The 27,282-nt window shown below is 35.8% G+C and overlaps 2 protein-coding genes across 3 annotated transcripts; one reads left to right on the top strand and one right to left on the bottom strand.

Moving 5' to 3' along the window:
- Positions 1-8,275: 8,275 nt before the first annotated feature.
- LOC102806980 (carbohydrate sulfotransferase 8-like) lies at positions 8,276-17,413 on the bottom strand. Of its 2 annotated transcripts, none has more exons than XM_085495529.1 (4): positions 17,366-17,413; positions 10,584-10,697; positions 9,809-9,939; positions 8,276-9,559 (listed from the first exon to the last, which is right to left on the bottom strand). In XM_085495529.1, the coding sequence occupies exons 2-4, from the start codon at positions 10,690-10,692 to the stop codon at positions 8,741-8,743; spliced, it is 1,059 nt and encodes a 352-aa protein (XP_085351655.1). In that variant the 5' UTR covers positions 10,693-10,697; positions 17,366-17,413; the 3' UTR covers positions 8,276-8,740. The 2 variants fall into 2 exon arrangements, with proteins under 2 accessions (XP_085351655.1, XP_006825208.1); XM_006825145.2 differs by lacking the exon at positions 17,366-17,413 and adding an exon at positions 15,833-15,977.
- A 1,091-nt stretch (positions 17,414-18,504) lies between these two features.
- On the top strand, positions 18,505-25,868 carry LOC102806514 (uncharacterized). The gene is made up of 3 exons (XM_006825141.3): positions 18,505-19,050; positions 21,179-21,276; positions 25,386-25,868. The coding sequence occupies exons 1-3, from the start codon at positions 18,774-18,776 to the stop codon at positions 25,521-25,523; spliced, it is 513 nt and encodes a 170-aa protein (XP_006825204.1). The 5' UTR covers positions 18,505-18,773; the 3' UTR covers positions 25,524-25,868.
- Positions 25,869-27,282: the final 1,414 nt, after the last annotated feature.

The raw sequence follows: 27,282 nt of genomic DNA, 5'->3' as shown, positions 1-27,282 counted from the left end.
AGAAGGGAACTTAATCTGGCCAAGTTGTGTATACATCATATACCATGTTTACTAATTGAAAAATGGTTTATTGAAAAATGGTACAATTTTAATACATACATTAATTTTAATGAAAACAGAAATCCCTTATTGACATATTATAACTAGTACATTTATATTTATATGATATTTCTTTGAGAAAGTTCACAGGTAAATCACAAAAAACTTCATTGTATTAATTCACTGAGCTCGTTTATGCAACCAATACTACTTTTTACATCAAATTTATTTACCGGTAGTGCATATGTAATCGAAAATGCTAGTACAATGAGATTTTGTTGTCTGCTACAAATGACCTCCGTCTTTTTTTTGGTAAGCTGTTTTAATATATTTTTAGCCATAATTGATTAAAAATAAAGTATGTGTTGGTCATTACTTGATAGTCAGTTAAAACAATAATATAGATTTGCAGATTGTAGGACTTTAACTAAATAGAAAAAGGTCAAAATAATTCCAAAATGCTTCTGATCAACTGTTTGTTATTAATTTACTTTTAATCAAATTAATCATTTTATATACATAATTTCTGGTTTTGGAGGATAGGTATGCATGGATATAATTGTTAAAATTAATGTTCCAAGTATCTGTTTAGGCAGACATTAGTTTTTCCAGTAAATGTGGTTTAAAGTTTACATTGTGTATTGCAAAGGAAGGTGATCTCAGAGTATAACTTTCGTACTGGACAAATACATTTAACGGATACTACAAGTAAATGTTCCATCGACCAGCTATGCGACCAGACTGTGTACAGACTTACCCCCCGAACAGAACAGTTTATTCCCCTCCCCCCAGCAACTGAAATTAATTTCAGGTACCCCCTGATCTCTTCATACCCCTAGGTATTTTTAATGTAGGCTGCCTTATTATTGTGGCGGGGTTTTGATCCGGGGTTTTGATGCATTTTAAAATATTTCTTTTTTTCTCTTAACCTTGATTCTGTAGGTAAATTGTTCTTAAATATTTATGGTGAGTATTTCATGTGGTTTCATTTCATCATGTTCTGTTTCCTGTTTGAAATGTGTGCTTCATTAGGGCTTGTTCATGATGTGGTGTGTCAGCTTAAATGCCTGCTTAAGGTATAGATGCATGTTCGTGGGCACTCGGAGTGAATTTTTTTTTGTTTTTTTGCTTTTCTTACCCAGACAGTCTTGGCTAGATAGTGTTGAAATTTCAGAGCATTGTCAATGCTGGTACATGACCAAAAATGAATTTTAAAATATAGAGAATCGAGGCACGCGTATGTGATTAAAAGTCCCAAAAGTTTGTTTACGTTGCTCTTTGATTGACAAATCACTGTTGATGTTATATGCAAATGAGTTGCTAACCTCTGTTACGGTGCGGCGATGTGTAACTTCCTGTCCGCGACCCTGTTTAACTTACCTCAAGCGCTACCAACTAGTCTTGCAATCTACAAAAAAAGACAAGACATAGACGCTTCCAGCATGCAAGCGGAATACAAAAAACACACAGTTGTAAATGATAAGTAAACTTTTTCACCCTTATCTCGCAACATGTTGACAACTTCTAGCCTGGCAGCTTCCAGTGGAGTACTGTTAAATATTTTTTTTCTCACACATTTTTTTCTTCGAAGGCATTATAAAACTGGCTAATTTTACATTTGTTGTTTCGCTGTAACGATACACAAACGTGAAATGCTCGGTTACTTAAAAATAAAAATTACCCCGAAAATTACAGAAACATCGGCAACGAGATGCTGTTTTTAAACATCGCGGGAAAAATCACGCACTCTGCGATGCCATCTTGGTTACCTTAATCGGAAACCCCCTTGTCAGCTAGCACGCATCTGTAGCGATGTCGCAAAGTACGTTGTACGGCCGTGCTCGGCGACCTCTGGTACTATGGCACTCTATGAATGAGGTATTTCCAGAGGTCAGGGTTCGTTTTAATTTTATCGACCCATCGCGTCTGCTCGTAGTTGAATGAAACCTGTTTCGATTTACAATAGTTGTCTTCCATTTCAACTTTTTCACACCGTCGTTTGAGTGATTGAGTACAAAAACTGTGAATAGCCGTTGTGTAGCAAAATATTACGGCCCATTTCAACCTGGCCGTCTAACTTCGCACGATCCATTTCACCGGAGATCGTGAAAAACTGCGTCATACAGAGTATTTTTTAAAGGTTTGAGGAAAGGTAAATTTAGACTCAACCCACCCAATGGGGATCGCTATGTTTGTCTAACTGTGTGAATATCTCATCAGCTTTAGGTAATCCATTGTGCCCCTCCCTAAGTGGAAAAGATAACAGAACGCCATGACAGTTTTCACGCAAGGTTTTGATTCCGCAGACGATTTTACGTCCGTTTCTCTAGTATTGAAAATATTTTTATTTTATTTTTTTATCTGACGATTGAACATCAGCAAGCGTCGGTGTATGATGGATTTTGGCATGTCGTCGTGATGCAATAGCCATTTTTGTGGACGATTAACGTCACTTTCATAAAACGGCCTTTATCTCCGTTCGTGTTTTCTGGTTGGTCAGAGAGATTGAAAATTAATTAGCTCCCACAGTTTTTGTCAGTTTGTCTTGACATTTTCACACTATTTTGACAACGTCTCTACGAACAAAAGGACGTCTGGGCTTATTTTTAAAGCTTTGCGTTCTCGGACAATGACATTCGAAGTGGGAAATACTGACCGGGGTTGGCTATACAGCACACATCCTGCTTGTCAACTTTGTGATATGAAATCAAAACATACTATATATACGCCTGGACGCCCCCTTATTAATAAACAACTGATAAACGTTGTGTGAAAGTTTCACTCAAAATAAACAAGAATTGTGCGAGCTATTTAGATTTGAACTTCCATGGTAAACTGAAAAACACAAGTGCAGATAATGGCTAATTTGCATAACCATTCACTCAATAAGAAGTTTGCTAATGCTCATAATTAAAATGGCTGCAACAGTTCCAAATTTAAACCTATTATCTTTTTGTAAAAAGTTAAATATAGTGCATAATATGGAGATCCCGTCATTACTTTTTCCCCCCCATGTTTTTTTTTGATTATTTATGTCTAGCCTTGCTAAATCTTGCTAAGCACTCAAAAGAGAGAATGTTTGTACCAGTTTTCTATATTTTAAAATCGTCTTTTGAGTATGTTCCACTATTCATGATGCTGTGAAATTTTAACAGTCTATAGCCAAGACTGTTTGGATAATAAAAAGCAAAAAAAAAATCACTCCCAAGTGCCCACGAACCTGCATCTATACATTAAATGTTTTCTTATCTCGCAGTTTTTCTTGGTAGTGTGTCCAGTCTTTGCACTCTCTAACCATTTATAGCGTTGCTTGGCTGTGTGTATGTTAGCTTCTTAATTTCTGGTGCTTGCGCCCGGGGCACTCACATTATGGACATCCCTTGCAGTTGCACCTCCTGTATCATGTGTCCCTAGTCAATAGGGGTCAATAGCTGGTGATGGACCTTGACCTTGGGTGATGGAGAGTGAAACCATTTTTTTAACTTCATTTGTCAGGGGAGCACCCAAGAAATCATCTTCACTGACTGCACTTATTTGATTTGACTAGGTATTTCTTGGTAGCATAAATTCCTAGGCATAAATTGCCCGCTTTTTTGAAAATAAAGGCCATAGGAACCAACAAGAAAATAATTTGTACTTCCATTGTGCAAAACTGGGTGGCAGACACCGATGGTCATTGACATCAGACCACATTTACAGAAACAACTGCCCCTGTTCATCTACTGGAAGATATTGAGGAATCAAATAATAGTGCAGATATGCCATTCATGTCATTGTCAATATTTGGTCAAACTCAGATCAGCAAGCCCCCTTTTAAGACAATAGTAATTGTGAAGTGCCTTGACCGCACATCATTAGTGTCTGTGAAATTCTCTTTTAAAGCATATCTTTTATTGCCTTTGTTTGATTGTATGAATGCTCCCTATTTATTTGACATCTATTCATTTTTTTTTCTAGTCTCATCAGTTGTGGGGGTTCCCGATTGCCAGCAGCAGGTGGATGCCAGAGTAAGTGACTCTGTTACTATCAATAGGAATAAAAAAAGGACCAGAAGAGGATGATTCAATTAGAAACAGTATGTACCATACTCGATATAACTTCTTAAATTCAAAGAGAGCTAGGTTGGAAACCAAAAACATTTTCCAATTTTATTTGAATATTATCAACAAACTTTTTTTGCAGCAAAGCGACATAAGCCAGATGCTCCCAGTCATGCTCCTAGCACTGTCACGACTACCACTTCTACAATGACTGTTGTTAGCTCAATTGATTCCCGGGCGTCTCCTATCATTACCAACTTGCATATCTTCATGAGTATTGACAATGCAGGTGATGGTCACGACTTGACTTCTGCTCCTGCTTCCGCTGCAGAGAAGTCTGGAGAAAAATATCTGTCAGGTAAGAATATTTTCCACATTCTAATGTATCGAACATAGTCATAAAGCAATAATGACTATAAAGAATTCACTTTAGTTTATTATTTAAATCTTAAAACAGTTGTGAGAAAGTTGGTAGGAAAAGTTAAAACTTATGTTGGGGTTTCTATGCATAAATGCCACAATAAATTTGACTTTTCAGGTTATGACAGTGATTGGAAAGGAGATGATTTGAACAGAAGACTAGACTCTCTAGGTGTCAAGGATATAACAGAATTGGTGGTTAAGGAGAAGAAGTTGAAGATTTTGTGTACGTTGTGTCGAAAATCAATAATGGCTGTTGTACGTAGAAAAGGACTAGCTGATTCAAAAAGACATTTAGGTAGTGATTCACACAAAACAAAATTTGAACGGTACAAGGAGCGAGGGAATGCAGGTAGTGTTTGTCTTTCAAAGCAGGAAAAAGTTAAAAAAGATGAAGAACTGTTCAAAACTTTTGATGTAAAATACCCTGGTGTTTTCAAGCTTTAAAACTCGAGTTCTGATGAATCCAAGGTATTCTGTAGATTCTGCTCAAAGACTCTGCCTCTTCATTCAAAGACAAGTTCTTTTGCAGTAATAGTGAGGGTGCTACTCATCTTGCCAATACTGGCAAAAAGGTTAAACAGAGTGTAATTTCCTTTGGTTGCACTGGGTCAAGTAAATGACTAGAGCCTCAAGCACTCGTATCATCCAATTCCATCAAAATTCAAGGTTCCAGGCCAAATCCTTGTTTTGGTTTTTTTGAGAAACTAGTGTATATTTGGAACAAGGCATTTGATATTGATTTCCTATTGAATGCGAATCCAGGTTTTGATAAAAACGGAGGTATTCTATGGATTCCTGAGCCATATACAAAGATCAATACTGCCATAGGTTCCTCTGTGGATAGCATACGCAGTACAAAGTGTAAAAGACTTTGCTTCTATCAGGATCGATATACTTGCACTGAAAGCTCAGAATTGCCTAAACTAATGGCATTCCAAGGGACCCCTTATTGCTAAACTGGGTAGCAGGACAAGGAATTCTTATTATGATATGCAGCAGATGATTGATAAATTGCGCCTATATCGACAGCAGTCTCAACAACACAAGCTGTTTCTTACCATGGCTAGGAAAATAACTCTTCATAGAGGATCATGCGAAAAGGTCTGATATTTATGCCTTGACCTGTTCTCGTGAGGTAGCTAGCAAGAGTGGACTTATTGAGTTCATTGCCAAGAATCTTACTCATAAACCTGGTGGCAAGAGGTATGGCAAGTTTACCCAAGATATGTATGACTTGGCAAAGATCTGGGGAGGTGAACGTATAGCCACAGTGATGTCTGAGAATGTGTGTGGTCCATCTAAGTCATCTCGTAAATGAAGAAGACGCAAGAAATTGGTTCACTACAGCCTCAAACCATCAGCTCTAGATGTTTTCAAGAAACTTTCCCAAACCTACCAGAGTCTGAAGCGCCACTATGGCATCTCAGGGGATGTCCTTGTTGAAGCGTGCAAAGATAAGACTGTCATTTGGAAACAAATATACTGGGATGCAAGAACAGACACACTTCTGTGGGCTTTCTGATCATGGCCACTAGGGACCTAGGGACCTAACACCTAGAAAAGAGGTCCGCCACGATTTGTCTGGTAGCCAACCATGCAAGGATTATTTGAAAATGGTAGTTTCATTAAAACTCGACATAATTTCTCATTTCTCAATCTCTCCGGAATGAATAACATTCAGGAAATGAGAGCAGACCCCAGTGCTCCGAGCATTCCTCGTAAGCATGAAAAGCAAGAAGACATTTGGATGAAGGGCAATGATTCAAATCATACTGTATGATGGAATAGAATATTGGCAAAGTTATGTGCATTGTGTATTAAACTATCAAATAAATGATCATATTCATAATCATGTCAATAGTTTTCATCTTTCTTCATCAAACAGTGAATGGCAGCAACAAGAGTTGCGTACACAGCAATCATAAGTAGCTTGTTTGAGTTGATCACACTCCACTTGAGTGCAAAAACCGGCAAAGATTGCTCGCAATAGGGGGTAAGGTGCCGGGGTAGGATGTTTGCAATATATGTCTGCAATAGGGGGTGTGTTTTTCTTTAACATGTCTGCTCTGTCTGTTGTATTTATGGAGTGTTTGACATCGCTGTTTGGAGTAAAATAAAATTAGTACTTTTCAATATGTGTGAATTGTGGTATGTGGTATTTCGCCTGTGTTCAAATTTCTGTTTTATAGATTTAAATGACACAGGGTTTTTAATATTCGTAGCTACAGTGATATCTTCTCGTGATTATCGTTCAGTAATCACTCCTTCGTGTTTGAAACAATATGGTTAATAGTTGACAACAACTGTGCATGGTATTACTGACAAGACAGACAGTACATGTTTAAAACAAGAGGCAAAGGATTACAAAAATATGTGTTATCATGAGAAATGTCCCACATTATATTGTTTTAAAATTGATGTATTTTCGTATAGTTTGGTTTGCATTAGTGATATGGATTGTTGTTTAGAGTGAGATAAAATTGGTACTTATTACATAGTACTTGTAATATTTGTGAATGACTTCAGCCACCCATATCTATGTGATATTTCGTCCATTTTCACCCGATTTTAAACGTTAGGTGATTCTACTGATATGGTATTGGTATTATATATTTTATATGACAGTGTGTTTTGACGTTGTGATGAGGCATGTATTTCCCCACGTTTGTAGTGTATGGTGGGTGTTTAGAATTAATTGACACTCTATTTAGTTTGAGTTTAAGTAGCAAAAAAATGGTATAGGTTTAGTTATACACTTCATATACACGTGACTTTGATACTGTGTTCACGATTTGATTTGCGCACGAGTTTTACTGGTACAGTAGTGGTGTTTGACCATCGAATAAAAAAAATCGATTAAAAATCATTTTCCCGAAAATGCCTAAATAAATTTGTATCGGACAAGCCTGTTTAAAAAGTGAATGAGAATCAGTTGAATATGGTTATTAGAAGAGGGACTATCAAGCTAGTTACTCTTGGTAGGATAGCAGAAACTTCCCACAACACAGTTATTTCTTATTTAGCACAACGATGAGCCTGCATATTAAAACAGATAGGCATCCAACGTTCAGCGTTATTATTGATTATTGGTCATACTATCAAAGTTGAGCATGTAATTACTATGATTTTGCAGATAATACATTGCACACGTGTATATCGTGATATTTGTGATTGAGTGCGTCATACTTTCCCCCATTTTGTTCATCATTGGTCGCAACAAGTCCTATTGTCATCACATTGAACAACGCATGTACTGGCAGGTTAGCTTGAACAATCAAGGGAAAAGTATGTATAAACTATGTCCTAAAATCAGGGGTACACTATGTTCTGAAAGCCCCCCTTGGTCTTGAACAATTACGCCAACAACTTCATCAATGTTTTGGTATGCAAATACGAACATTGACACCGACACACACTAAAACATTATTCAAACACGGCTTTTGTCTATATCCGATCATGGAAGGTACTAACTCTGATATAACAAAGAACTGTTAGCATGCAAAGTATATCTTACTGCAACTACGAAACCGGTCTTTGTGCGTATGAGTACTTCTTTTTGCTTATCAAGTTTAAACATTGGGCAAGGAAAGCAACAAAATATCTCTATGGCCAAAGATTTGGTGGTTTTGACACAGAATCAAATATATCCTAACAAATATATTATTAGTCCCTAAATTCGTACAACTGTCGATAGCAATTAATAGTGGTACCTTAAGAAACCTGGGTAAATATGTATTTCATGCTTTTAAGAAAGAGAAGAGCTCTAACCTTAATTAAACTATAAATGGAAGTTTGACTAGACTCGTCTTTATTATATGAGGGATCATCACTTCAACTGCATGATGACCCACAATTACAGCAACCAGACAAACAGCTCAGTATGTCAAGTAATTTAAAAAGAATGATTTTCTAATTAGAAGTTATGAGCGCGTACTGTACGTCAAGATACGCACGTTGGAAATCATATATGGTGTATTGTGCTTTGGAAAGCATGTGAACTTTTCGCTGGCCTAAATAACTGAAATGTGAGTGATAATATTTTAGTATTCGTGATTCATCCTATATGGCCAAACCTTTGATTAAAATTCGATTTGGTAAAGCATCTTAAAAGTCGTTGTGAATTTTGGTTTCTGAGAAAACTCACAAAATACTGTGTGTTGCATTTATTGTTGTAAGAATCATATATGTAATAGACAATGATTCATACATGTAGCCTGTATTTAATTATTTAAAAGTCATTAAAATTTTGGAATTTTATACCCAAGAATTTCATAATCCAATCGATAAAATTCGATTAAATCTCTGAGGATGTTTCGGGGCAAACTTTTCAATGATTCGTTGAATCTGACGTTGCCCTTCTGTACATGTATTTCTGGAAAACTGTAATGATCAGCGATATTGATTAGTTTGAGAAAACATTCAGCGTCCTCAGCAAGGGTCTCAAAGTGGCCAATAAAGTCATAATCGTGAAGGCATAATTTATACCCCACTCTTTGGTAGTGACCAGACATTGAAATACTGGAATTAGCTTTGTAAAAAAGAACCATCTGTGCAAACTCCGAGAATGTAATATTGTAAATATCTCCCTTAGGCTTGCTGTGCATCACACTGTGATTACGGATTCCACTTCTGATGATGAGGTCATTGAACTCTTTATTCCTACCTGCAAACACCGACGTGTAATGCACAATGGAATAGTAGTAGGATACAAGTCGTTCCAGGGGTTCCCGGAAAAATATCGTTTTTTTATATTCTTCTAACTCCTCTATGGTCTTATTTAATTTGACAGTGTTCAACATTCCATCTCCGTACACATTTCCCATACATTGTGGATCAACAACATCATGCAAGAAATGCTTCCAACATGTAGATGAGACTTTAGGAGTCAACTCAAACATAAATTTGTATTTGTTTGAAACAATAAGCGAGCCAATGTGCCTTGGTTTCTTCGATGGCGTTATGTTGTTAGCCAAGCAGGCTTGTCTGGCAGTTTCCATTCGTTGTTGGCTAACCTTTTGACAATCATATGTGATAGTTTTGACATTTTCCCGCACATACTGTGAAAACAGGAAAACAAGAGTGTGTTAAATATGTAAACATGTACATTTATATATATATATTGAAAAAATAGCAATTTTCAAAAATATCACTTTTCTCATACTTTCATGCAGATGGGTTCGACAGTAAGACCCAGCCCCCTATCACGATAGCTTTCAATCAAACATCATATACAATATGGCGTTGTAACGTTTATAAAAGAACAGTGCCAAAACACACACAGTTTCAAATATGCTCTAATTAATTACCATCTCGGGATTTTGGGTGGGATTTTCAACCTTCCGAGCAATTTCCACTGTTGTATGATTTGTTTCTTGAGCTTCCATGGACCTTTGCTGCTCTCTGGTGCTCTTTTGATAACCCGGAGCATTCAATTGGTCTACGAAAAAATAAATACATTTTGTATTCGTGCATCATTTATCTGCACGGTTACAAATGTCGGCCTACATTAGTCAGCACTGCCCATGAACATCGGTTTGTCACTTTTTTCAATTAACAAAACGATCGAACAGACACGATCATTAACAAATTCACCATCACAAGAAAAATGTATATCATATTTGACACATGATAATTGCACGTCATATTTAGGGTACCAGTTCCCACAGTAAAGGGTACTCCCCAAAAATGTCGAACCTGTTTCTCTGATTTTAGTTTCTTTCAACCAATAAATTTTGTTTTTATAAAACTAATACTAAAATATATACACATATATATATTATATATATAGAACTTTGGCGTTCGAATGTTTGAAAAAACAATCATGTCTAATTCTGAGCATGTTGTTTCGATTAGTTCCTTAGAAAAATTGTCATAGATAAAGTGCGCTGTACTATTCTTTCAACAAAACCGCAATGCTGTACTGAATGACTTATATATACAGGTCATTTGAAGCGCACTATTTTATCGAACGAATACTGCATTATTTTATGATAAAGCATATCAAATATAATTCTGTAAAGATATTCACATCCCTTCTTTAATCAGTGCATACACATTAATTTAATTCAATTATTGTCTTACCTAAGTTTAATGTCATTATCCATTTCTTATGATACACAACAAGAAACGTCAATGTTACTATTACGAGAATTAAAAGTTGTTTTTTCGGGGAGAAACGTTGTTCTGCCATTGTGTCTGCGGAAAACAATAATAAACTTTCTTTGATATCAAGAACGAAAAAAACACTATAGAGAATCCCTCGATTGCATTATGGTCATTTTGAAATATGTATTTAGCCACATTGTTCATTCTTAGTTTTTATTGCATTAGAAATCCATAAGCAACCCACGGAAAATAACCAAGGTTCCATGAAGTTGCAGTAAACGAATGCTGACTATTGGTACTTACCTTCCCATTTAAAATACAGATATATCCTATTACAAGACGTTCAACATGTGGTAAGATTTAAAATCAGGACCTATGATGGGTCAGGGATGTAAATTTCTAGGCAACAGGTAAATAAGGAACTTTATTTAATTTCTCAGTGTTTCAGACAAAGGTGTCATATCAATTAGCAATTGAGTAATTTGTATAAAAAGTTGGGGGATTGTATGCAGTTTATCTTATCTGAAAGCAATTTACAGTAGTAGTAGTGTTACACAGAGACTGTAAACATCAAGCCTCTCTAACACTAATAATGTTTATAAAAAACAGATCTGAACCAATGGCAGACAGCAGCAGATGTAATGACAGTCGCCCCGCCCAAGCTACATACTTAATGAAACTTAACCATATTTCCCCGCAATATTTCCAATATTTCGAGCCCGAGTGGATGCGACTCGACTGATCGCCATTCTGACATGCGGATAACGGTGGCCGGCCAGATGCACATATATAATTAATATATGATTTTGAAATTAGACATTAAATAATCGTGCTCCATGGATTTTCTATATGTACTAATTTTTTGCTTGTACTGAATGAACGGAAATACATGCTGGCTAGGGAGTTGTTACTTGTTATAGCATTTCAGTAATTCTCTTTGTCTACCATTGCTATGCTTGTGTCTGATCTGTAAGGTTTGTAAAGAAGCATCACTGAAAAGTGATCATGAAATGGGGAAAATGCGTAAGTCCTTCCAGGGCCAAGGAAACTTAACAAGCTCAAGTCATACTCATATGATCTCCCTACAAAAGTCTTGGAGACCAGAAGATGAAGCTCATCGGAAATTTATTGCGGCTCGTTAAAAGGGAAATCCCTAACACCTAAGTAAATGCTGTTTGTGCAACTAATTCAAACGTTTATTTTGCTGGATCTTTTTTTATTTTTTCAAATTAGTTTCTCAGAACTGCACGAATAGACGGTTTATAAGTAAAAACCATAAGTCTAGGCTCCAAGAGCTCCAATTTTATAGCCTTATTGCAGATGAGTCGACCTATATTAGTGAGATAATGAATCTGGCGGAATTCGTCAAATATCATGATAGAATTAAACACATAAAATAGAAATTATGTACGAGTAGATGAATATTTCAAAATTATGCAGTTTCAATTGAAAGCAAAGTATTAAATATTCATTTGATTGAGTCGTTTTTTCTAAATACAGATTAGTGTATTTATTTGGTTCTAGTCAGGGCATGAATTTCTCGTCATTTCTTCATATAACAATATTGAAAACTTAAATTAATGCTTATTGTTCACGTAGACAAAACTCGCCTGTATTAATGGAACATCATTGCTGTAGAGAGGCTTTGGTAGTTTCACACGCAAACAGCTGACTCAACTTTTTTAAGTTGGAAGCCATTTTTAAAGTACGGCAATGTTCGTACAGTGTTACATGTTTATATCTAATTTGTGTATTGTATTAGACTGTGACTATTGCGAACATCACATATGTTTTGTTTATTAAAGGTCGTCTGTTAGACAGTCAAAATTTAAATGCTTTGAAGGTTTGTGTGCCAATTAGGTACAAATAAAGAAAAAACAAGAAATAATATGGCTGGCCCGTGGAATGCCTATTAGTGCAGTTGTGCTTGGATATGAATCACTATTACTGTTGTTGTATACCCCAAACCACTAATAAATTAATTTATTCTTTAGTAGCAATGTTTATTTTATTTTGTTTTGTTTTTGTTGTTTTTTTCAGATTTCTGGTGTATTTGTTTTTTCTACAAGAACTTCTGACTGAGCTTGACCCACCAAACAAACAAATTGCAGGATGTATATATTGATCATGATCATGGTTTAGTTGAAGATAAATCTCCAAGAAACAAATAAAGTAATTTACAAATTAAATCTGATGATCAGTAAACTGTGATCAAAATGTCTCATTCAACTAGAAAATATAAATACTAAATCCAATTGAAGAAGTGAAGTGGTACAATTTTATTTTTTCTGTTGTTTTGTCTTACTCCAGCTGTACACAAATAACTAACAAAATGCCATATTAGTAGTAAAACAATCATGTAACTATTCTGATGAAAAGAAACTATGTCAAAGATACAAAATAAAACTGCCTGGAGATGAGCAGTGTCTGTCGTGTGAAAGGGACGGGTTCCAGTCTGGTGAACTACATAAGCATTTATCTAAACAAGAGCTGACTGTACATGGAGTAGCAGCTGAGAGTTTCATATCGGAATGTTGTCACTCTGGCTGCGATCTTCCAGTGTAGCACTATAACCCAGAGTAATTGTTAAGTCTACAGAGCAATACATAGAAAAATATAGTAATGTATACTACAAAACAAGTAGGAAAATAAATATTTGAAATTGAAAGGTATTAATTCTTTGTTTCAATGTACTTATTAATAGTACCATATGCTACCTAGAGACATCAACATATTTAAGATTTTCTAAGTTACAAATTAAATATTTCAGAAGACATGAATTCTATTTTTCGGTGTACTGAAATGGCCCCCAGATGCTACCTAGGGTCATCTACATATTTAAAAAAATCGCAAAGTCTCAAATTTTATTTATTTAAATGTACTATAATGCACCAGATGAATATTTGTAATTGTTTACTGTCGACAAAGCGCACAGCATCCATCTTGAAAAAACCAAATAATCAATTGGTCGACATGCGTATGGGTGCCGTTTGTGCATTTATTTCAGGTATATGGCGTTTTGGATGGGTTTAAGCTTATTATATGTAAACAATTTTGTTATTTTTCATTATTAATAAATAATGATATTTCAAATCAATTATATTGATAAAATTTCCATGGATATGAAGCTAAGATAATTTTATCCTGAAGGAATGGTAGAGTCAAAATATGTTGAACTTTGGTTTAGTTCTTAACACATTGGAGAAACACTTTATGTTGTACATTTTAAGTTAGGCCAGGTACCACCCTCAGTGTTCCTAAGACTGGGAATTGTTGGTAAATTAATTAAAACAGCACTGAGTGCACACATGAAACTAAAAACAAACTGAATGCCAAACATTAAACAACGGACGTTTCGCTCGTTTTAGAAGAGTATACAGAGGAACTGCAATAAAGCATAATGTAAGAATATTATCGAACTTAATGTGGTTGCTTCTGAAAGGGAACTTCCGGTAGTGGTAAGGTAAATGAATGTCGAAACTACATGTCTGTGGTAGCAGTTGGAACGCAAGGGTTCAACGCTCGACAAAAACAGAATATCTCTGTAAGTGTAATGTACAGTTGCTCAAGAATTTACTGATATTATTTTATATATATTGTTGAAAGTCCGTGTGTGAAATATAAATACTAATTAACATTACGGCAAAAAGTATACTCGCGTTATAATAACAACACACGCTAATAACGAAAAGGCTCATGGGTAAACGACATGCTATAGCAGTCTGTCGCGTGCACGGGTAACGACTCCCAACTAGTGTATTCTTAAAAGTCGTCTTCGTCGTCCTTTGAAATACATAATGTCAAGTGCCCTTTAGACTCACTGTTATCATTGAGCGTATTTTATTTGATTTCCATCACAAAAATAGACTTATAAGAAGTGACTGAAAACACGAATCTAATAACGGTGAATTATTATATATTGAACGCAAATTGTTCAACCCGAAAATGAAATTTGGAAATTTGATTTAACAACCACCATATGCAACGGATTAAATGCCCGTTTCGTTAACAAGAATGTGTATTGGTGCTCAGTCACGCCACTATTAAGCCCACTTTCCAATAAAAGACACGTTTCAGAACCACCATATCGACGGAAATCGGTGACCAATTGCGGCAATCGCATAATAATCGAGAATAATACGACATTAAATATCGCAAACTAACCTTTACCCATTTGAGTGTTCTTAGTTTTATCGTCTATATCTATGTGTTCCTTTTGACGGGAATAATGTTAACAATTATTTCCTTGGATGAACGCATTTAACCAACCAGTAGATAGAGAAATATTAACCGGGAATAATCAACGATAAAATACAATTTTACATAATTATGCAAGCTGCTTAATTAAAAAAACTAAATTGATACGATTGTTGTAGCTCATGGCAATGTAACTTTTCCTGCAGACGTTTTTAACCTCCAATATAAAATATTTTGACATTAACCTAAATCGTTAACAGATATTACTTCAATCTAATTCATCGAGCGTACACAGTATCATTACGCCTCGTGGTCTATCCACTAAACTCATTCAGACTCATTGCGCACACGCAATATTATCACGCGCCATGGTCACGGATTGAACGCATACCCACGTATCACGTCGTTATGTATTCTTTAGACTGTAATCTTTAACTGAGGAATTTCTGTCTGAACATAATAAAACAGAAGATGTTTTACATCGGGCATAGACAATTATGCTGTGAAAAGCATGCAGATTTGCCTGCATATTATTACTTCATTAAAAGAGACAGATTTCCACCCAATTTGCATCGTTATTATTGTATACATGAGATTCAGAAAGATGGACATACATAGAATTACTATTTGATTCGTGTCCGAGCGACGACATGAAACGAACAAGCTCGATCAGATCTGTGCGAGAAAAAAAATCAGAAAATCATGTATGCATGATTGTGATATTTGTATGTCATACATTCAGCCGTTATCCGTAACAAGTCGTGTTACAATTATAATCACGTTACACAAAGTTTGGTCGGTTTGTACAAATTTAAGCATACACGTGGAGGTTATCACACAGTCAAAAGAAAACTATATTATATAGAAAATACTGAACTGTCTCAAACTTTTAAAAACTTTCCGGTAAACTCAATATTGATTTTGGTACTGATATTGGCAACGCCGTACGCTGAAAAAAAAAACCCATCAAACCACGGCTACTCGCCTACATCTAAGTAATCACTTAGTGGGAAACTGGACACACTTACCATCAACGTGCACACTTTCAGTAGTATTTTTTGATGGCTCTATTTTAGTACCCACTTCTTAGGCGTTTGAAGCAATATGAATCATAGTTGACATCAGCTGTGCTAACCGCCTATCTATCTATCCGATATTACTATTGTCATACAGTGCGTGTTTAGAATCAGAGCCAGAGAATCAGAGTAATTATGTTAAAGTGTGTGGGGTTACCACCCCCTGACTAATTTTTATACCATCAAATGTTGGCATTTTGGACGAGTAATGAGAAATTAGCTACAGAACATGAGTTAAGGAAGACCTCCTAAATTTAGCTAGATTTGTAAATAAGAAACTCACCGAGTTAGGCGGTTTTGTTTGTTCTTAAAGACCCGTTCTATTGTAGGTATATGACAAATATGGGTTAAGACCCTGCAGTACACCTAAAATAAGCGGGCTGTAAAGTGAAGGCAGGGTATCTGCTTTTAATATGGGGAATTAATGGTGATCAAAACAAATATCAAAAGAAACTTAGTCATTGATACAATATTAAAGCGGGGAAGTCGTCACCTGCGCATGCGTCAGATGGCCATAGCGTGTCATTGTTTACAAACAAGCGTCTTGCATATGAGCCTTTGCTTTTTTAGCGTGTGCTGTTATCGTCACTTCGGACTCAATTCCCGCGCGTGCGCAGGTCACGACCCTCCCGCTTTAACATTTATTTTCAACAGCTTTCGTCAACGCAAATTAAGCTCACGCTTAAACCTTGTTTTGCGTATGCTAGTTGCCTGATATTTTATTTATTACTGAAGTATTCCCATGGAGCTCCATGAATTAGCCAATACCCCCAATTCGGAATAGAACTTAGTCGCAAATGGCCGCCGATATATCACTGATAACGCGAGTCCCTAAATTGTATTGGCCCTCAATAAGTGTTTTATTCTCACCCGTTTTCGTGATTGTGTGGAGTAGCAAAAAACAAGTCTCGTGGCTGAACGAATCGTACGCATGCGCAATGACAATACACATTGCACATTTTGGTCACGTCATCGAAAGATGACAACAGTTTATTTACCCGCTACGAGTGCTGGTATTTTCTGGTTAACTTCTTACAACCTCAAAATGACAATTGGCAAAATCACTTTAAAATCCCCTTCAACATAAACTTCTACAATTTATAGCACACAAAATGCGAAGTACATATCTTCATTCCCAAGTCTGATAAAGTATTCCAATAAAAATGTTTATAGTTTGGGTGTATTTGAAGACTGAATTTATGGTTGTTATGGCGACAGAGACAGGTGAGAGAGAACCAAAGTATTTCACATTTGATGAACAGTGTTCAGAGTTGTGCGCTGATTCGGTAAATAAATAAATAAATAAATAAATAAATAAATAAATAAATAAATAAATAAATAAATAAATAAATAAATAAATAAATAAATAATGTCAGCCACGCAAATCGAATAATTTGATTTGAACTCGAATTTCTTTTTTTTTTCATGGCTCAATGTCAAAATTCTCACCTTTCAGTGGGAAATATGGCGTTGATATACACTTACTTCATTAAAGCGGGAGGGTCGTCACCTGCGCACGTGCGGGAATTCAGTCCCAAGTGACTATAACAACACACGCTAAAAACGCAAAGGCTCGTGGGTAGACGCTTGTTTGTAAACAATGACATGCTATGGCCATCTGACGCGTACGCAGGTGACGACTCCCCCACTGTAAAAATACTTTCGCGTTTGCCAAATCCCACGCATTGTTTTGACGACACTGTGAAACTATGACCTTCATTTGTCATTTCGATTTCACGCATCACGCGGGATCTCTGATAGACTGGCGCAGTCGGGGCGATTAATTTGTTTTTGTAGTTTAAATAAAATAAAAAAATTCGCGAAATGGAGGTGCGCGAAATCCCCTGTAACTGCGAAATCACCCCGGTGATTTCGCGCTAACACCTCCATTTGGCGATTTTTTTTTTATTTTATTAAAACTACAAAAACAAATTAATCTGCGCCAATCTAGATCTCTGAGTGAACGGAGAATGGTCGCTGTCAGGCAGCCTGACAAGGTCTGTGTTTTGCGTCCTCCGCGGTGCCCCAAAACCCAACATTGCCGGGCGGTTTCCGCCATTACACAGTTCAATTAGTAGCTCTGCGTAAAACGTTCATATCTATAATCTAATCCAATGCCAAATGGAAACAATTAGGTAATTGATTTTCAAATTGAAGGGGAAAAAGTTGCACAAAAAAAAATATGGTTAGCCGCCACCAGCATGACGATGTCATAGTGAGTGTCATTTGTAAAATCAAGTGGGGATAATACAATCGGTAGCTTTGACTGACAACTGGTGGAGGCGCGCTTCTAAACTGGTAATACATTTGTGATACGGGGCGATTTGTTTAATTAACACCTGGGCCACTTTGCTGTTGTTAGTGTTGGTTTTAACAAATAGCGTTTGACAGTGATTAATATTAACATTAGACGAATTACAATTTTAGAATAAGGGCACAATTATTTGTTCTTCAATTATTATGTACTGATGTTATGTATTAAAATGAACATGATTTCGATAGAATTTAGCCAGCCTAGATGTGCCTGGTGTGCCACGGACTAGAATTCAAAGTTTGTCAAACTTGTCGGGCATAGCGCCATCTACGGCAGTATGGTCCTATTTCCGGGTTATGTTAGACCCTGTCAAGTTGAATACGAGTTGCACGGCACAGTTGATGACACTGTCAGTTCATTGCGAGCATTTTATCTGAAGCGGGTTCGTAATTTTTCAATCACCTAACATCAAATCGTCGGTATTGGTTCATAGTTAGCTCATGTATTTCCTATTTTGTCCAGTACCGTGGCCTGGATGAAATGGTTCCCACTCTCTCAAGTTTAGTTTAAAAGTTTGAAAACCCAGGAACAGTGATCGCCGTTCAAACATAGTATCTAGTATTTGTTTTCGTGTTCTCAATGGGCAACTGTTGTGACTGCTGTTGTCAACAAAATGAAGAAGAACCTGAAGAAGCTCCGCCAACCTCCGAGCCTGCCGCGGCGGAGCTGGAGACAGGACGCCCAAAGAGTGCGCGCAAGTATGGCTCGACACTAAGGAAAATATTCCAAAAAAAATCGACTGAAAAAACGCCGCTCATGGAAGACCCGGCGGAACACCCAGAAACAAAGACTATGCACTCCAAATCGACATTCAAGAAAATGAAGGGACGGTTTAGCGGCAAAAAGAACGCGAACGGTAAGTTGGTGTTTACATTCATTCATTGAAACCAAATGCAAAAGTGGGAGTATTCAACATGCACATACCGGTTGATCTATTCATAAAAACGGTGACGTAGTTACCCGCAATAACTGTCTTAAATGCATTTATATTTTGTTAATATGCATATACTTTCAAATGAGCAATGTAATAATTTACGTTTTCCACACCAAATTCACCTTTCTATGATATAAAAGTATTTTTTTTTTTCAAATACGTTCTCGTTTTTTAACAAACACAAGCTCCACAATTGATGTCTGTTAATACATGTAGCAACAGGTACTCTGAATAAATTATGTCTGTTTTTGCCACTCATTCTTTTTATTCTCAAATGAGACATTTCATTGAAAGATGGCTGTCTCACTATCTGTTGACAACTCTAACTGTATTCAAAGTTATTTATGATGGACTCTAACCTGTCTAATTCAAAAAAAAAAATTCTGGGAGTAGGCGGCCAATTTTTATTTACATGTGTGCATTGTTGAAAACAAAATTGTGTATATTTAGCTTCACATAATATAAAGTTTATAAATCACATGGACATTGTTTATCACATCCAGTGCTTCTGTATTCACTGTGCAAAGTCGTGTTTCTATTTTCGGGGGGGGGGGGCAATATATATAAATTACAATGCTTTTACTCTTGTGTCACTGCCATTTCACTCACACATGTAGTGGTAATGAAACAAACATCCATTTATTTATTTAAAGAAAGAGAAAGATGAACCATTTTACTGTAGGGGTGGGTTGGATGTTATAAAAGTTGTGCAAGTAACTAAACTGAAACTAAATACTGACATACCAGTAATCAGGCTTGTTATTAAATTAAACGCTGGTAACCAGCTACTTCAATCATTTTCTGGTTACTTAGAGAATTGGAATTACCCCTCATTTATGAATTGACCCTCCTCCCTCTAGCCCTACTATGAATTTTAATGAAAACAAACTGCAATACCACACTTGAAATTCTACATTCTGATTTTTGCTACAAACTTAACATATTGATCAGCTAATTTACATATTGCTATACTATACTATAATATACTATACTATACTATACTATACTATAATATACTATAATATAATATAATATAATATAATATAATATAATATAATATAATATAATATAATATAATATAATATAATATAATATAATATACAAGTATGTTAAAGGGGAGGCTTTCAATCCCTGGGAGTTGCATCATGTAATTGTGGAACGCCATGAATCTGGGTAGTTTTTCACTTTTAAATTTTAAATAATAAAGTAAATTTGTAGTGAGTTTAATAGTCTGGTTAGTTTTCCATGCATGTAGGTGACAGTGGCTCAAAACCACCAATAGAATTCCCATAGGTGACAGTGGCTCAAGACTACGAATAGAATTCTCATAGCTTACAGTGGCTCAAGACAACCAATAGAATTCCCATAGGCAACAGTGGCTCAAGACTACCAATAGAATTCCCATAGGTGACAGTGGCTCAAGACTACTAATAGAATTCTCATAGCTTACAGTGGCTCAAGACAACCAATAGAATTCCCATAGGTGACAGTGGTTCAAGTCTACTAATAGAATTCCCATAGGTAACAGTGGCTGAAGACTACCAATAGAATTCCCATAGGTAACAGTGGCTCAAGACTACGACTAGCTATAGAATTCCCATATGTGACAGTGGCTCAAGACTACCAATAGAATTACCATAGGTAACAGTGGCTCATGACTGCCTATAGAATTCCCATATGTGACAGTGGCTCAAGCCTACCAATAGAATTCCCATAGGTAACAGTGGCTCAAGACTACCAATAGAATTACCATAGGTAACAGTGGCTCAAGACTATCAATTGAATTCCCATATGTGACAGTGGCTCAAGCCTACCAATAGAACTCCCTTAGGTAACAGTGGCTCAAGACTATCAATAGAATTCCAATAGACAACAGTGGATTAAGAACACCAATAGAATTCCCATAGGTGACAGTGGCTCAAGACCACCAATAGAATTCCCATAGATGATATATGGCTCAAAACCATCAATAGAATATCCATAGGTGACAATGGCTGAAGAACACACTACCTAATGAATTAACACTATTTACTCAATTGTTCTATTTCAGTAAAGTCCAGTTTAAATGAAGAAGACGTTACCAGTGGATCCGCAAATTGTGACCCAGACACAGTGTCTGCAGCTGAAGCTACTTCTCAGGCGTACAAGGTAAATATTACATTGCCAGCTTTTAATTAAAGATGCTAAGGGATGTATCATTTGAAAAAGTGGGGTAGATTTAGGCAAGAGAAGAGATGAGGCACTTAGTATGCCAAATTTGATTGTGTTCTCGTGTGAATTACCTTGAAACGAATGAATTAAAGAGAAGGGAAGAGGGGACTGAAATATCAATTAATGGGGAGTGGTCATCGTGCCATGTTTGTGCGATATATGGGTCTCATATAAACAAATCAATGTTTATCAACACAAATGTTGCACATGCGCAACAGGTTGTGCAAGGTGACAAGAAATTTTAATATTTATTTTGGTTCTTCAAACGTTGTTTTAAACAAACTATTTTTTTCACATATTTATGTGACCATTGTTTGTAAGACAATATAGTGGTTTTCTCATTAGACGAAATAAGTCGTTGTCAGAACGCCTTTTATTTGAGAAAGTTGTTAAAATGTGTGTGTGAACAGAATATGCCGTTGTGGCGCTGACGTTTTTGACAGTTTTGCTGTTGTCACACCCGCTCTTGCACAATGGAATGTGCCGTGTGAACACAATATGATGGCCAAAAGCCCTCTATCGCCGACTTATTTCTGCTAGACATTACACAAGATGGCTTCAGAAGTTACAAGTTGAATTTTCTAGCCAATCTCAGTTATCCCATGTTCGTAACACTATTTCTTCCCACCAGTTATTTCCGCGCTGTCGAGTCCAAATTGCTCAGGTTGCCAGGTCTATTGTTGCGTTATTCATACACGCGAATAGCGTGAACATGAACCGATCATTTCTTAGTCTGGTTCGACCTGATACGTTGGCAATTTCTTGCTCTTCGAAATCTCCATTAATCAATCGTCATTGCCTTCTTCTCGAGCGTAAAAACACACTGAAAAACAGAAACAAAGCAAATGCATATACCAGAGGGGATGCCATTTTGTCAATTGACCTTTCATTTGTTTATTGACCTTTCCGTGATATGATTCATTGAGGGCGCAAAACACCAGTGTTTTTACTAAGTGAGAACGCGAGCAGACAATTCAGCTGATAGGCTAATATTTTCACAACAAAAAAACAGTTTCAACACCGGCGTTTTTTAGACGTGTGAGAATGTAGCTTAAGTGACCATTCCAGCTGCGGCCCTTCTAATCCAAACTTCATTGACTCATCACCTTTTTAACTAATAGGAAGTAAGGAGGAGGTTTAACGTCACCCCTAATGTTTGCGAACAAGAAACTGATTCCATAGTGTGGCTGACACCTCTGCTTACTTGGAGTGTGGAAACATTGCAGCAGCACAGCCCTATTTTGAGTGCTTTTCCTGTCAGAATGTTTGTCTAACATTGATTGATGGGCTATGTATAATTGAAAGTTGGAGCTCATTTTTGAATTTATCAATATATATTCATATATAATAATAATAATATAATAGTTTTTATTTCGAGAACCATGCAGCTCATAACAATGCCTTGAAAATTGCTAAAAACACAACAGCAAAACAGACATTAGAAATAAGGCGCCTTATAAATATCAGAAAAGACCCTTTTCCAGTAGTTGCTGTCCCTCAACATGTCAGTAGACATGGCTGCCACAATTAAACAATTCTCACTAGAAGTCAATCTTGTGTAAAAGCCAGCTCTGGACTTGCGCAGAACACTTAAAAAAGTGGGTACACCATTTAAAATTTGAGTTTCAGAAATACTCAAGTTACGACTGACATAAAAAAATAGCGCGAAAAGCGTTGTTATAAGCAACCCGCACAGCATTCAGATTAGCTTTGGAAAATACAGCCCACAAATGAAAACAATACATCGTTGTACAACAAGTTTTATATATAATAAATTTTAGATTTAAGTTTGTTGGCTAAAATTACTTTGCCTTTCTGAGTTGAATGTTTGTTTATAGAAATAAGAGTGCTAATTATGGCCAATGAATGAATTCCAAAGAAAAATGGAAATGTGGCAAAATGGCCGGATGAAATTTTTTGATCACTGAGCAGGCATATGTATAATGCTTCTACCTTGCCAGGTAATGTCTGCATTAGATGGTGTTGTTCATATTAATTTTATCTTTGTCCTACACTTTCAATTTACTGTAAAATCTGTATTAGAAACCGCGGCTTCTATTAAAATGGTACAATGCAACAGAGGGGATGCGGCTTCTAATAGAGCATCTACACATATGAGAAATGATGAATTTTTGGTTCTCAATTATTCAAAAAAAATGGGTGCGACTTCTATTAGGGATGCGGCTTCTAATACAGATTTTACGGTAGTAATTTTATTTTAATTTCGCGTTCATTGCCAGTAGTTTTTCTTCGCTACTGCTTTTGTATTTTCTATGAGTTTTTAAATTATTTTTTTGACTAAAATTTTTGAAAGTGTTGTCTCAATATGACATGTGTTGTTATTTGCTGAGTCATCAAGTCGTAACCTTTTCATTTTATGTCTATTTGCTGAATTAATTGCCTATGTTCTGATGCTGGTTTGTTAACTCCCTGGTCAGCAATACACAGATTAGAAACCTCAAGAAAATAAACAACATGACTCTACTCCAATGTTGTTTTTTATTCGTGTCATGTACATTTCTTTCAAATTTTTTTTTTTTTGCTTTGTAAAAAAATGTTGATATTGATAAGATAATCAGTATAGAATGTATATTGTTTCTGTGGTCATAAGAAATTCGGTAGTTCTATCAAAGGATGATGAAAATAGTACATACCCTTATGTTGTAAAATATTGCCAATTTTAAAATATGAATATTGACAATTTTAAAAATATAAATATTGACTGTTTAAAAAAATAGAACTCACAGTGTAACTATGCCACCTTATGTAGCTATAAAACAATTAAAGCTCCAATCATTTAATTATGTTTTTTAGTAAAAGCCAATATATTAAAAAAAGTAAGCAAAATAAAAATAAAATAATTAAAAAAGACAAAATATGTTGCAAAATTATTAATTAATGTGAAAAAATGTTTCAGAAAAACTGGCTTATAATAGGTGTAATCAACATCCTAGTATAACCTAATTTACTTGAACTTAATTATTATTATTATTATTAATTATTATTTTAATTGTTTTCCCTGTGTGTAATTATATTTATTGATTGTGTGTGTGTAATTAACTGTTATGAGAGTAGTTGACGTTAAAGACGTGGCTTACATTCATTATATTACATGATGTGTATGACATGTACATAGCATTGACTATTGTGTAATAATTGTATAAATATTGCCAATAATTAAAATATGAATATTGAGAGTTTTAATTAAATTAGTTGCTAATTTAACTTTTTATTGAATAATATTATAGTTGCAATATGCAGGAATTTTTTTAAACAAGGGAACAGGACGCAGTGCCCTCATGGCATGGTCATGCGCCCCCTTACCTTGGTGGCACCGCTGAATTGCAGTGCTCCCTCTTGCAGTTTTTTTCTAGAAGAACCCTTGATATGGATGAAAAAAAAATATTTTCCAAATATTGTCGTTCGATACTGTAGAATATGCATCTTAAATTACACAACATTATTCGTTAGATAAAAAAATTAAAACCACTAATATGCATGTGCAGTGTTTGTTATTGTATGTACCAAATCAACCAGTGTACTAGCGTATCAAAGCAAGTCATTGCGTGGTGGAACAAATCTTTAGATAAAAGCTATAAGAAAAAAACTTTCAGTTCACCATATATCATAATCCATCAATATCTCTGTCAAACAACAATACTGAAAATTACATTTTCCTGTCAATATTGCCCATCAAAAAATAGTTTTAATAAATGTTAAAGACACTTTTTATAAGTGATAGATAACCAGTAGCATAGTTGTTGTTGATCAAGCCTTGTGGTCAGTGGACGGTAATGAATGCCAAACAATTGTTGAATCTAACTCTGGGGGAGTGTGTCACAGACTTAACAGAGAGGTCAGAGCAACTGGCCAGGGGTCATTTACTGACAAATTTGACTTTGAAGAAGCATATTCACGCTCAAAACTCTACATAATGAAATTTGAAATGCCTGGGACTAATTCAACAAGTCTACAGGTTATTCTTTTAATAAATTACAACATTATCAATTTTTTTATTTTTTATTTATTATTTATTTATTTTTCAGGGCACCGTTGAACGAGGAGAGAAGCTTCAAGACACGGAAGAAAGAACCATAACATTAGCAATGCACGCACAGAGACTTTCATTGACGGCTAAACAATTAAAAGACAAGAAGAAGTCTAAGAAAAAAAAAGATGAATGAATTGTTTTAACCTGCCAAGTATTTAGAAAATTGTTATTTCTTGTAGTATTTATCTAATATGAGACTTAGGCTGACTAGTCATCACAATTCAGACATTTAATAGTTTTAAATGCAACCTAAGTTAGCTTTGGTCAAGCTAAGAATTAGGTAAGTGTTAAGTTACACTTGGCCTGTACTGTATTTGTGAAGTTATTGTTCCACTTCACTGAATTCAAAGTGAAGTTCGATATACAGAGATTATATACTTATAGCTGTGATTACTCATGTCAAATGGAAATAGGTTTAAAAGTTTCTAGCCTACAGAAACATGTTTTTGAGTGAAAAAAAGTAACATGTTTTAAACAATTCTATAGTTATTGTATGTATCTTATGTGCGTAATATGAAATTATTACGAGGATATCGAAAAGTATGCACGAAGACAGTACAGCGAATGACGAGTATCGAATGACGCACAGTGGAGGTTGATGCGACGTCTTACTGTCTGAGTGCATACTTTGAGGTATCTTCATGATATCCTTATTATTATACATCTTTCCCTTCCAAGGATACAACCTGGGAATGCAAAAATCAAAAAAGTTTAGAACAGATTTAGCGAACTTCTTTGTGTGGAGTCCGGTCAAACCCTGGGGGCTGCCATGTTTGTTTTTATTATTAGAAGACGCTACATGCGTAATCAGAATTCACATTTCCTAATATGGTAGGATGAAAATACCCAGTGCAATACCGCAAAATTATGGCACGCTGTAACTTATGGCGTTATGGTGACAGATGTATAATAATAACTTTTAACACTCTTTAGTTTGCAAAAGGTTTGTAGGTTTCTATCTATGGCTTAGTGTGTTTTTAAAGGAACAGTTTGTGAAAAGTAGACCCCCTAAGATTTTGCTTCTTGATCATCGCAGGGAAAAGCGAAAAATGATGTGGTAAAACCACAGGGATTTTGTCAACAACCAATCACAAGGCTGGTTACGAACCACATCGAGGTCCAGTCTTGTGATTGGCTGTTGACAAAATGCTGAACAGGCCACGCCTCCAACTGTGCCGTGCGTTCGGGCAAACCGTTTGTGTAGTTTTCTTGATTTATTCTGCAGATATAGGTAAAATATTAGTAAGGCTTTGTGAAAGAGCAACTAATAATCTTCAACCTGGTATTTTTTATAGATTTTATTTTTCATTCTGTTCGTCTGTTTTTTCCAGTTTAAAAAATATGAGCTCGCCGGAGCCTTCATCCCTTGTCTATTTCTTACACGGATACCAGCCGATACCCCCCCCCCTCGCTCATAGGGAGTGCGTACTACAGTTGATTATAGTTTCTTATAGTTCCTGGGCTCCCTGTGGTAAAACAAATTTATTTTTATTTTTTATTTTTATTTTTATTAAAATTATTCAATACCACACGAACAAGATATTTGTTCAAAGTTTAGCATTTAAAAATAATGCATTATACATTGGATCCACATAACTGTCTCTAAAACAGAAAACAAACGTTCCCCCATTCTATCGTATGTAACACACATAATTCACCAGTATTTACAAAATATAATGTATGAGACTCTGTCTTATTGACCTCAACGAAATGTTTGAGTCACTACGACTATCGGTTATTGTTTTAATGAGCCTACTGGTACATTTACTGGAAAATTCAGCAGTCGTCCCTGACACCCAAAATTGGCGAAAATTTGACGCTTATAAAAATAATTTGGTTTACAGTATTAAAGGGCAGGGGTCGTCATGCCACGTGTATAAATACGCAAAGAT

The sequence above is a fragment of the Saccoglossus kowalevskii genome, chromosome 22, assembly GCF_978046115.1.
Source record: "Saccoglossus kowalevskii chromosome 22, keSacKowa6.1, whole genome shotgun sequence".
Taxonomy (NCBI): Eukaryota; Metazoa; Hemichordata; class Enteropneusta; family Harrimaniidae; genus Saccoglossus; species Saccoglossus kowalevskii.
This window is presented reverse-complemented; position numbering and strand designations above follow the sequence as displayed.